This window comes from Bos grunniens, chromosome 24, assembly GCF_055505025.1.
Source record: "Bos grunniens cultivar Pamir isolate PY7600 chromosome 24, Bosgru_T2T1.0, whole genome shotgun sequence".
In the NCBI taxonomy this organism is placed as follows: Eukaryota; Metazoa; Chordata; class Mammalia; order Artiodactyla; family Bovidae; genus Bos; species Bos grunniens.
Window position 1 is genome coordinate 5,295,008 of NC_141188.1, and position 12,493 is coordinate 5,307,500.

At 39.8% G+C, this 12,493-nt stretch overlaps 1 protein-coding gene across 3 annotated transcripts in view; it reads right to left on the reverse strand.

The window, feature by feature from the left end:
- Positions 1–12,493, reverse strand: part of ZNF407 (zinc finger protein 407) — a 387,393-nt gene that overhangs the window by 145,957 nt on the left and 228,943 nt on the right. For all 3 annotated transcript variants that reach the window (XM_086372549.1, XM_086372550.1, XM_086372551.1), the window contains exons 6-7: positions 11,063–11,146; positions 3,675–3,795 (exon numbers count right to left, since the gene is read on the reverse strand). In XM_086372549.1, the coding sequence (XP_086228675.1) occupies positions 3,675–3,795; positions 11,063–11,146 (205 nt within the window). The remainder of the gene's footprint in view (positions 1–3,674; positions 3,796–11,062; positions 11,147–12,493) is intronic.

Genomic DNA, 12,493 nt, shown 5'->3' on the forward strand with positions numbered 1-12,493 from the left:
AAAATCAAAACATAAAAAAGTATTTAAATATTTCAAGCAACAAAATATTATGAAAGGTCAGTGATAAGACAAATATGACCATATCTTCTCAGGAAATATGTGATCATCTTATATATATTTTTATTCTATAGAAATCACACATACTCCAATTTATTTACCTTGTGAAAGAAGATACTTTCTTTGTTGTTGTGAGGTAGACCTGGTAAGCAGTTTGTTCTTCCTATGCTGTGTAGTTAAAACAGTCTTCATGAAGTTAACCATATGCTCATTTAGAAATCTTATTTTCATCAGTAAGAAAACAAAAAGATCTGCTGAAAAGCCTAGATTTCATTCACAGTCCCAAACTTTAAGAGTATTCACATATTTGGAAGTTTTTTTTTTTACTCCTGGTCAAGTTAACTGGTCTTTGTCTATTTAGTGAAAGTAAATCTCACCATGTATACACAGAAGATAAAACTGTGATATGAACAGAAACTGTTGAAATTATTTACTTTCAATAACATTCAATTTAAAAGGTTTAAATGAAGACAAAATCACCATTTTATCAAGCACTTACAGCATTTCGAAGGAAATTTGAGAGTGATCACTAGATATAAATGCCCTGAGTATTAATTCACAGGACAGTAACAACAGTCTTAGAATACACCAGCTCCTCTTCTCGCCGGGCTCAAAGAGGTATGGAAAGAATGGGATCCAGTCGGCTCAAACGCACTGCTCAGTGGAAGTGATGCTGTTTCAAGGAGGTAACTCAAGTAGGGGGACAAGTAGTACAGCCTCAGCCTTGGCAAAAGTATAACATGACTTCACACCAAGAAAGCCTAACATACTTAGAAATATGTTTCTGCATACAGAGACCCAACCAAAACACAGTACCAATCAGCAAAACAAAATTCACACCCCCATCTGGGTACTAACAGCCTGAAATCATACTTCTACAAATTTCCTCCAAAAAAATCACATACTATGCACAAAGATTTAGGTTAAAGTACTTTTGGAGCAAAAATCATAAAATTGCATAACTGTCTAAAAATTTAATAAAGTTATTATTGTTATCAATCTAACTTGAGGCCATGCAAGTATTGAAATTATATTGAAGGAAAGATGAAGGAAAGAGCAGTTTTAAGACCAGGTCTTTTGAAAGTTTAAGGTATTTCAGCCATTACCTAATGATTGGCTTTTTTTAACTTGAAACACTGTTAAAAAAAAAAAAAATCCATCATGGCAAGTATTATAAATAAATTTGAACACACTAACAACCTTCAGGGCACTGAAACTCTTGCATTACCTCACTGAACAGTACCTTGAAATGGTCAGATTGAGTAAAGCCTACAGCCAACTGAAGTCCCAACCTGAGATAAGAGTGAAAACAAGGGCTCTGGATAAGTGACCTCAGTCTGTTCCTACCATACATCAGCAGTGCTTCTGTAAACTGGTACTCAAACCACGTGTCTTTCACAACTGAGTAAGAGGCTTAACGACCTCAGTGAGCCCTGAGCCTCGTGGAGCCCAAGTTCCTGACTACCCAGCCCTGCTGAGTGCTCTCTCCAAAGTCATAAACAGGACATGGAGGTTAATGCAACAGCAACTGTAAGCAATAACTTCTCCCACTGGAAAACTTTCTGCTTATCAAGAGTCTTCTACGATATTTGTCAGTGCTATAGTAAGTGACTACTACAGAGTGCAGCTCCGAAATCTGTAACGGGTAGATACCGTTTTTATCTATTTTATATATGGGGTCTGTGTAAGATTGTGTCTAAAGTAACAGTTCTGCAACTTAAAAATTATAGTTTGAAACCACGGTTATACAGGGTAAATGAAATAAGGTGGTTATACAATTTAAGTGTGAAAATTAAAATTGATCATGAAACAAACAACTAAAAAAAAAAAGATTCAAAATTTAGGCATAAAGTACAGACTGAAAGAATAAAATCCTAACAGCTAAAAGTGATAATCACCAACTCAATGGACATGAGTTTGACAAACTCTGGGAGATAGTGAAGGACAGGAAAGCCTGGCGTGCTGCAGTGCACAGGGATGCAAAGAGTGGGACACAACTTAGAGACTGAACAAGAGTTATAAATAAGGGAAATTTTATATAAATTTGTAATTGCTTCCATGTTTTGCAGGAAAGGCAACTACAACATAACCTCTTTAATAAAATAAAATAGCATTTAATACAGTGTGCTTTTTAAAGAATTCATATTATCAGAGTCTTAGAATTTCTATGCCTATCTCTAATTGGATCACCATTTTACCAAATTTCAAAGATATTACCAGTTTAGTGTTAGGCAAAAAACAGAACTAACAAAACGGTGAAGGAATGAATAATTGGTGATTGAAATATATCTGTAATATCTCTGTACTATTAGATGACCTTTGACATAAAACTTAATGCAAAAAGAACAACAACAACAAAAAAAACTTAATGCAATAATGAGGCTAATAATAGGGATTGTGGCAATATATTTACTGAATACACAGGCTACATCTGCAGGAATAACAAAAATCTATGTTTTTACAAAGTCTGCAGGTTAAGGTGGAGATTCTAATACGTCACAGGGCAGGCTGCACTTAAGAACTGCCCTCAATGCTTCCACATCTCCATGCACAATGGGTGCATGAGACCTTCAGCCCCACATCTGGCTGATGGAGGCCCTAGGAAAAGGGCCCTTGGCTGAGTGCACACCCCGTGGTGTCTCACAGGCCACAGTGAGCTCAGAGCACACTCATGGGCTCCCTGCATAGTGTGATCCAGTCTCAACCCACATGCCCATTGCACTATCACGCCCTGGCTACACGGAGCTTGTCAGAGAGTAAAAGGGTCACCCCCTACTCCCACCTCTGTGCACCTGTGCCCTGCAGCCTCTGTGAAGTCACTCTGCAACCTGGCAGAGGACAGCCACTGGGGCCTCCGCGAGTGCATGGAGCACTCAACACCACCAACATGCTCTCAGAATGGGAACGCCACACTGTGCTGAACAATCCGCATCCGTGTAGAACACTCGTGTGTCTGAAAGTTACATCTTCTAAGCCATGCCTGAAAGACTCTCTACTCTAGCAGGACTGAGCTTGCTCCTTCTCTATGCACTCCCCTGGCCTTTTTAAGTGACACCAAACTCTACAAGTATTTACAAAACATTACAAGACGCCCATTATTCTACAATATCCTTAAAGGCAGAAAACATCTCTTACATTATCTTCACTGTCTAAATGAGTGCCTCACTTAGAGTAGCTGAGATGCCATGGGTGTTGAATAATTGATTAATTGGATGGTTCCTTACTTTGAGCAAAGAAAGAAAATCACTTGAATGTCAGGTGCACCAATGGATTAGAAAACCAAAATGTAAGATTACAAAAAATGTAAAGAGAACTTCACACTTTTAAAGAGTCACCAAAATTAGGTGGTGTAATAAACTCCAACAAAGGTCCGTCTAGTCAAGGCTATGGTTTTTCCTGTGGTCATGTATGGATGTGAGAGTTGGACTGTGAAGAAAGCTGAGTGAGCGACTGAACTGAACTGAACTGAATAAACTCCCAACCTAATATGCGAATCATGTTTAAATCGTTGTAATTCATGCTCACCAAAAAAAAAAATTAATTGATGGTGAATTTATAGGATTTTCACCCACCATGTTGACCCACTTGATTACGCCTGCTTCACAACGAGTCATTACCTGTAATCGCACCAGGGGCATCTGTAGGGCTTCTCTCCTGTGTGTACCCGCTTGTGCCGTGTCAGGTGAGACTGGGTCGTGGAAGCAAAGTTACACTCGTCACATTTGAAAGGTTTTTCTCCTGTAATAAACCAAGAAGGGTTGTACATTCCAATTACAAAAATTGGAAATGAAGAGCTTAATCTGTTATTAACAATTAAAAAGACATTTTTTCTATGAAATTTTAAGATCACACATATGTAGGATTTTTGAACATTTATTCAAATGTAGAGTGAGAACTATTACTTTTTATTTCTCTATTAGAACAGAAGCAAGATACTGATCATGTATTCAAACATAACTTACACAAACCATAATCTAAATTGCCTAATCTAAACAGAAACATAAAACAAAGCACTCATCCATATAAAAATATAAATACCTGGTTTCACACTGGAATTTTGAATCCTTTAACACACTATGTTAGATTAGAACCATTACAAAACTTTCAGTGAGCTTAAAACCACAGAAAAATATCTAACAAAAATATACTTTGAATACACAGTGTAAAACTTAACTAAAATCTTGAAATTAAATAAGAAGAAAAAACAAAAACCAAGCTACAAATTGACACCAATTTAAAAACTTTTAGAAGTAAAGAGAAATTACAATTCACTAAGTTGAGTAAAAGGTAGAGAGGCCTCAAAGAAACATTTGACATAATATTTAACAGCACCATAAACTTCACCTTCCCTGTACAGACACACCAGTGTGTGTGTGCTAAGTCATTCAGTCACGTCCTCATGGACTGCAGCCCTCTAGGTTCTTCTGTCAATGGGATTTCCCAGACAAGAATACTGGAGTGGGTTTCCATTTCCTCCTCCAGGGGATCAACCCAGGGATCGAACCCTTGTCTCCTGGGTCTCATGCATTGGCAGGTGGATTCTTAACCACTGAGCGGCCACAGAAGCCCTTAGACACACCAGCTTCATCTGCAGACACAGTTCAGCCCCGGGGTGGTTCAAAGGCCTGCTCAGGACTCATGCCTCTCTGATTGATACCTTTTTCTCCGCACACACAAACTCAAAGAAGTCAGGTCTGATCAGTTTTTATAATTTCACTAGCTATACTGGCTGGTGAGTACCTGAGATGGGGTGATTTCATCTTCATTAGTGTAAATTTAAACTTAAAAACTGATACTGAATTCACTTGTTTAAAAAATGTTTTAAGTCTTGAACAGCTTGGGAAAGAGAATCTACTTTTCGATACGTGAATTTTATCATAACTCAAACAGAGATTCTGAAAGAGATGGGAATACCAGACCACCTGACCTGCCTCCTGAGAAACCTATATGCAGGTTAGGAAGCAACAGTTAGAACTGGACATGGAACAACAGACTGGTTCCAAATAGGAAAAGGAGTAAGTCAAGGCTGTATATTGTCACCCTGCTTATTTAACTTCTATGCAGAGTACATCATGAGAAATGCTGGGCTGGAAGAAGCACAAGCTGGAATCAAGATTGACGGGAGAAATATCAATAACCTCAGATATGCAGATGACACCACCCTTATGGCAGAAAGTGAAGAGGAACTCAAAAGCCTCTTGATGAAAGTGAAAGGGGAGAGTGAAAAAGCTGGCTTAAAGCTCATCATTCAGAAAACAAAGATCATGGCATCTGGTCCCATCACTTCATGGGAAACAGATGGGAAAACAGTGGAAACAGTGTCAGACTTTATTTTTCTGGGCTCCAAAAACACTGCAGATGGTGACTGCAGCCATGAAATTAAAAGATGCTTACTCCTTGGAAGAAAAGTTATGACAAACCTAGATAGCATACTGAAAAGCCAGAGACATTACTTTGCCAACAAAGGTCCGTCTAGTCAAGGCTATGGTTTTTCCAGTAGTCATGTATGGATGTGAGAGTTGGACTGCGAAGAAAGCTGAGCACCGAAGAATTGATGCTTTAGAACTGTGGTGTTGGAGAAGACTCTTGAGAGTCCCTTGGACTACAAGGAGATCCAGCCAGTCCATTTTGAAGGAGATCAGCCCTGGGATTTCTTGGGAAGGAATGACGCTAAAGCTGAAACTCCAGTACTTTGGCTACCTCATGTGAAGAGTTGACTCATTGGAAAAGACTCTGATGCTGGGAGGGATTGGGGGCAGGAGGAGAAGGGGATGACAGAGGATGAGATGGCTGGATGGCATCACTGACTCGATGGACATGAGTCTGAGTGAACTCCGGGAGTTGGTGATGGACAGGGAGGCCTGGCGTGCTGCAGTTCATGGGGTCACAAAGAGTCGGACACGACTGAGCGACTGAACTGAACTGTACTGAAACAGAGATAATGAATTTTAGACAAAATATTGGCCTCTGTCTTGAAATGTGCTGCTGCTGCTGCTAAGTCACTTCAGTCGTGTCCGACTCTGTGTGACCCCATAGACGGCAGCCCACCAGGCTCCACCGTCCCTGGGATTCTCCAGGCAAGAACATTGGAGTGGGTTGACATTTCCTTCTCCAATGCATGAAGTGAAAAGTGAAGTCGCTCAGTCGTGTCCGACTCTTCGCGACCCCATGGACTACAGCCTACCAAGCTCCTCCGTCCATGGGATTTTCCAGGCAAGAGTACTGGAGTGGGGTGCCATCGCCTTCTCTGATTGAAATGTGCTAGAAGTGCAAAATACACATAAAATTTCAAACTTCTGGGGGGTGGGGGGGGTAGTGGCACAGGGGAGATAAAATAGGTAAGAACATTATATTGACTTCATGTTGAAGTGATAATTATTTGCATATATTTGTTGGATTATCTATTTATAAAATATAATTTCACCTATTATTTTTCCCTAGGCAACTTAAAAGATGTGTGACGCTCACATTACATACAAACTAGAGGAACCTCACCACCTCTTCCCCAAAATCACAGTTGTAATATTCACAAATGCTCTTATCAATTGACGTTTTTCCTAAGAAACTTTACACATAGGATGGATTAATTTTATATATGTTCAATACTTCACTTATTTCTCATGTTTTCATTAATAGTTTTGTAAGTATACCAGCATATAGAAAATAAGCGATGAAAGAGCTTGGTTTACAATTACTCTGCATCTATTCAGCCAGCCAACAGCTCTATGTCTGCTTGAAAATCAGAGTGTTTAGAAATACAGCCTACATTCTCCTGTTTGTATGTCCCTGTTCATAGCTGTGGAATATTTAGTGAATGCATACACTCTTCATCTGACGGTGTTTTGTCTGTCACTGCAGCCCAGGGCAGTAGTTAGAAGAGACAAAAGGACTTCAATCCCAATTCAGGTTTTTTCATATTTCACTGCCTACCTGGTAACCCCTGAGCAAGACCAGGAGGATAAGACACCAAACACAGAGACAATAGTGAGGATAAAAGTAGTTAAGACATAGGTCAGATACTTGGCAGGGTGGCCAATAACCAGTGCTTTCATCGTTATTGGGTTTCTCTGGTGGCTCAGACAGTAAAGAATCTGCTCACAGTGCAGGAGACCCAGGTTTGATCCCTCAGTTGGGAAGATCCTGTGGAGAAGGAAATGGCAATCCACAGCAGCAATCTTGCCTGGAGAATTCCATGGACAGAAGAGCCTGGTGGGCTACAATCCAAGGGGTCACAAAGAGTCAGACACAATTGAGCAACTAACACTACACTTCTAGGTCTGTCATAGCTTTCTTTCTAAGGAGCAAACATCTCAATTTCAAGGCTGCAGCCACTGTCTGCAGTGATTTTGGAGCACAAGAAAATAAAATCTGTCACTGTTTCCACTTTTTCCTCATCTATTTGCCATGAAGTGATGGGACAAGATGCCATGATTTTAGTTTTTTGGAAGTTGAGTTTTAAGCCAACTTTTTCACTCTCCTCTTTCATCCTTATCAAGAGGCTCTTCAGTTTCTCTTCACTTTTTACCATTAGGGTGATGTCATCTGCATATCTGAGGTTGTGGATATTTTTCCTGGCAATCTTGATTTCAGCTTGTGATTTTTCCAGCCCAGCATTTTTCATGATGTATTTTGCATATAAGGTAAATAAACAGAGTGACAATGTACAGCCTTGTCATACTCCCATTGCAACTTTGAAACACTCCCTTATTCCATGTCTAGTTCTAACAGTTGCTTCTTGACCTGATACAGATTTCTCAGGCGATAGGTAAGGTGGTCTGGTAGTCCCATCTCTTTTAAGAATTTTCCACAATTTGTTGAGATCCACACAGTCAAATTTCTGCATAGTTAATGAAGCAGAAGTAGATATTTTTCTTAACTGTAATAATTTGAAGTTTGTATGAAACTGGCATTATACTGCAATAAACTATAAACTGTCTCTTTACATTTAACTTTACAACAAAACAAATTAAACTATGTATTAGAAACCTTGAATAATCTATGAGCTGACAGAGAAAAAATATAATAATCTCAAAATAAACTACATAAAATACCAAGCTTCAGCCACTAAAGGAAGGAAAACTAGAGCATGTCTGGGCTCTTGACAGGAGAAGAACTCTGTGTCTATTTACACAGACTACAGTTTGCTCAATCTATATGTAACAGTTAATCTGTAACTCACTGATTCTATTACATGTTCAATACTATTATTGGAATATGCCCATCAGCATCTTTTTCTTATCCAGAAATAATCATTTCTTCTGGAAATTTCAGGTAATTTCTTCAAGAAAATATACTTCAGAAATATAGAAGTTAGTGTCAATATACAGCTAAATAAATAAGTAAATCAAACTCAATTTCCAGATTGTAAAATTTAAAGAAAATTGTACAAATTTTAAACAAGCATTTCCATTTGGTAATATCTGTGAATTGCATGAAATGAGACAGGTGCACTGATTAACGAAAAGTTTCTGATGGACTTGTCAAACTGATTAGGTGCACCCGTAACCATCCCTCTGCATTCTCTGTCCTTCTACAGCCAGAAGGATCAATAAACCTATGTGTGAGATATTAACTACCTGAATGATGCTATCTGTGAGTCCACAGGGCTCCCTGCACATGTCCTGCTGGTGTAACTTCCTTTCTGCCTGGTTCCCTAAGAGTTCACGGTAGTTTAGATACTGTCACTTTTCCTCCTTTCCTGGACAAGCAGTAATCCTGGGCATGATAACCACCAAGGAACAGTCTGCATCTGAGGCTCCGGAGGCAGAGAGCACAGCGGCACCAGAGCGGCTGCGGACGGACAGCGGTGCCCCTTCGTGCCACCCATCTGTCAGACAGGCCGGCCCTTCCCCTGGAAGTTCGCCCTGCATTCCTTTGGGCAGGCTGGTGGTTATTAAGCCGGCCAAGACTCTTCAACTACACGTGAGGATCTGCTCCTGTGCCCTTGAATCAAGGGCCTCTGACAGGTGATAAAAGTAAATCTCGGAATGGAAGATGTTTTGTGTCGGCCCCCTGGACAGCCTGTATTGCAGCGGGAGTTATTTATGCCATTGGGAACGCTTTTGATGCCTACCCCTTTCCAAGCCGATTGTAATTTGGGTGGGTACTCTGTGCTAAAAAGGTAAACCATGTCAAGGAGGACCACATCAGAAAACCACAGATTTCAAATGAACCAAACAAATCTGGCCTTGGAAAAGAGAAAAAAAAGTTGTGTGTTGCTTACATATTATAAATCCAGCGTAAAAGCTGAGGGCCTAGACTGAGTTGTAGTAAGCTGTCTGGCTGAAGCAAAGAGTCTTAAGAACTGACTTTGGTATTAAAGAATCATGTTTGATTTGTGCCACAGAGGCAGATAAATGCCAAAAAGACAGATGCCTCTGTCTGCGAGACATTGTCCTATATGGTATAAAGTTAATAGCAAAGTAATAAGGAGCCTCTGGACCTGACATAAAATATAAAGTTGTGCCTGCTCGATGCAGGTTCATGATCGATCACCTGTAAATGCCTGTGATCACAGCCTCACCAGCCCCCCTGCGGGGAAAGAGGCAGTGCAGCCATGCTGGTAACGGGCGCACAGGGGGTCCACGACCCCCAGGGCCATGCCAGGGCGAGACCATCGGCACAGCAACAACTTAGGCATCAAAAAATTCAAAACATTAAGAATCAGAAAACCCCACATGAACACACTGTACCATAAACATTCTCGACTTCTCCCAAATAGTAGCCAAGGGTGATTGCTATCCATTGGGATCTTCGCCATCTCTTAAACTGAATCTCTAAATCGCTGGGTTCAAAAAAATGTGATCATACCTCGCGACTGTAAACTTAAAACAGAATTTTCTGTTTACAAAGGCTGAGTGTTCACCATTATGTTAACATTGGACATTTTTCAACTCAATAATATTCCTTATCCCATATAGAAATTTGAAACATACAAACTTACTATTTAAAAGGAATGGCTAGCATTAATTTTCATTGATCTTATAGATAGCATAATGGGCATTAAAGTGCCTATAGCTAACTGTTATATATAACATAACAAGAATCAAAATGAACCATAAACTACGTATTTCATGTATCTTAATTTATGCCATTTTGAGCATAACTACCAAACTCCACCATTCTCACAGTACCCAGTAAAAATCTAATGGTAAGTTAATTCTATTACTGTATGATTTATCATCTAAACTAGAACACTTGTGAGAGTAAAAAGTGGTTTGACTAATAGTTATGAGGGACATCACCAAAACCCAGCACTGTCCCAGGCACATATAATTCAGAAGTTACTTGTAAGATGTATTACAGCATACCAGTAGGTAATCAACTTTAATAAATGTTTACAACTCCTCATCATTATGTGTTCTTAACCAAAAGCATTTACTTTATTTTGTTGAGTCACTGAAAATGATTATGGAGGGAAAAAAAATGATTCTCTTCAATGTCCTTATCTATTTAAGTTGCCTCTTCACTGCTTTCCATTCTTAATCGCAAAAATATCTGAAAAAGGACAGACCTACAACCACATGTGCTTGTTCCAACTGGCAGAGGGACTGCTGGCTACAAGGTCAGGTAGTTAGGGAGACTGAGACACAGGTGGGAAGGCAGGGCTCCAGGTGAGCAGGTGAGAAGCACCTAAGAGGTAGGGTGAGCAGGAACACAGACAGGAGAGACTGACTGAGAGGAGGCAAGCGAGAGAGGAAGGCGGATGCCCCGGCCTCACACAGCCCCCAAGGCAGGGTCCTGACCACAGAGAAGCGTCCGGGGTACCCTCAGACACTCTTTTCCCTCCTGTTTAACCTGAATTGACAGAGGACACCTGATCCCCCAAACGTGCAGTAGGCCTACTTCACAGATATATAAAGGCAGATGAATTAAAATCTTATTCAAACAGAATTTTCAGTAGACCCTCAAGTACACAGATTTACAAAAATTGGGAACACAGGCCACGGAGAGCCAGGAATGAACGCTGGGCCCGCAGGCCACGGGGCGGGGCAGCCGCACTGACCTGTGTGCTGCCGGCGATGCTTGGTGAGGGCGTGCCGGGTCCCGCCCGCAAAGCCACAGAGGTCACACAGGAACGACTTCTCGCCTGTTGCAACAATAAACAGATGAGGGACTGCGGAGGTCACAGATCATTAAAACATATCTATCAAGGCTTTCAGGGTTACTAATTCCTCCAATCAAATGTTTCCATGTAAATATGTCAAATGGGAATGAAATTACCACTGCGGTTTATTGACTGTGATAAAATCTGAAAAGCACCACTGAACATAATTACATACTTGTCAGACCCATAAAAATTAGCTTTATTATCAATGGAATGGTTTTGTACAACTTCATTTCTGGTAGATGTCTTCCAGATGGGGCTGCTTTATGCACTTGAACAGTTTTTATGCATATCCTGATTTTTTACAATTCCCATACATCTGGCCTTTCTGGGCTGACTAAAGATTGCTTGGAATGGTTAATATACAGTATACATGATTCCGCTTAAATAAAACATATTGAATTTTCTAACAACTGAAGGAGATTGAATTGGTTTTACCTGATCCTGAGTCTTCTTTAATAACTTCCTGCTTAACAATATGAATTAAATGATTTCTCCAAACATACTGAAGATCCCAAGGAACAGTAAAATCTACATTACTCAATACCAATGGCAGTTCAGTGCCATTATGTTTCTCGAAGTTTCGTGGCATAAAAAGAAAAGGAAGTCTGGGATTGCTAAAGAAATTGTATTAAAACTCCTATCATTATCTTTAATGATAACTCTTGACTGGAAAACTATTCAACAATTAGAGACACATTTGGTGGACTTCAAATTAGTTGAAAATGTATACAAACTCATTTATAAACCATTTTACACAAGCTAACATTCTGCCCTGCAGTTTATAAACGCAACCTCTCTCTTTCTCTTCTACAGCATATTCGAGCAATAAGTGCTGGCACCTAGGCAGTCCAGCCCAGAAGGCTCACAAAGAGAAAAGGAGAAGAAAAATGATGACCTTGGAAAGAGAGGGTCAGTGAAATTAGAAAATACATTTTGCAAATAAAACAAATCATTTCATCTACTTTACTCATTCGGATATTTAATGCAACAAGTCTTTCAGGGTTTGTGCCCGTGTCAGCCTGCTTTGTTCTAAAGCATTTAGGTGTATCACAACAGAAATCTAGCTAAGGTGTTTTGGAAATGGTAACTGCCTTTTGAAGGTCAGAAAAAATAGTAAATACAGGAAGGCAGAGTAACTTCCGTAATCAAAAAGAGATTTCCCTTTACCTAAGAGCAATGCTAGCTTCTCTAAATAAACATGTATTAATAGAGTTTTAACCAAATAATGTTTAATCTTATTTCCCAATGGTAAGATCTTATTTCCCAATCTTCTACCAAGATCACACCAAAAAAGATGTGTTTAAACACATTGTTACCGTTTATACA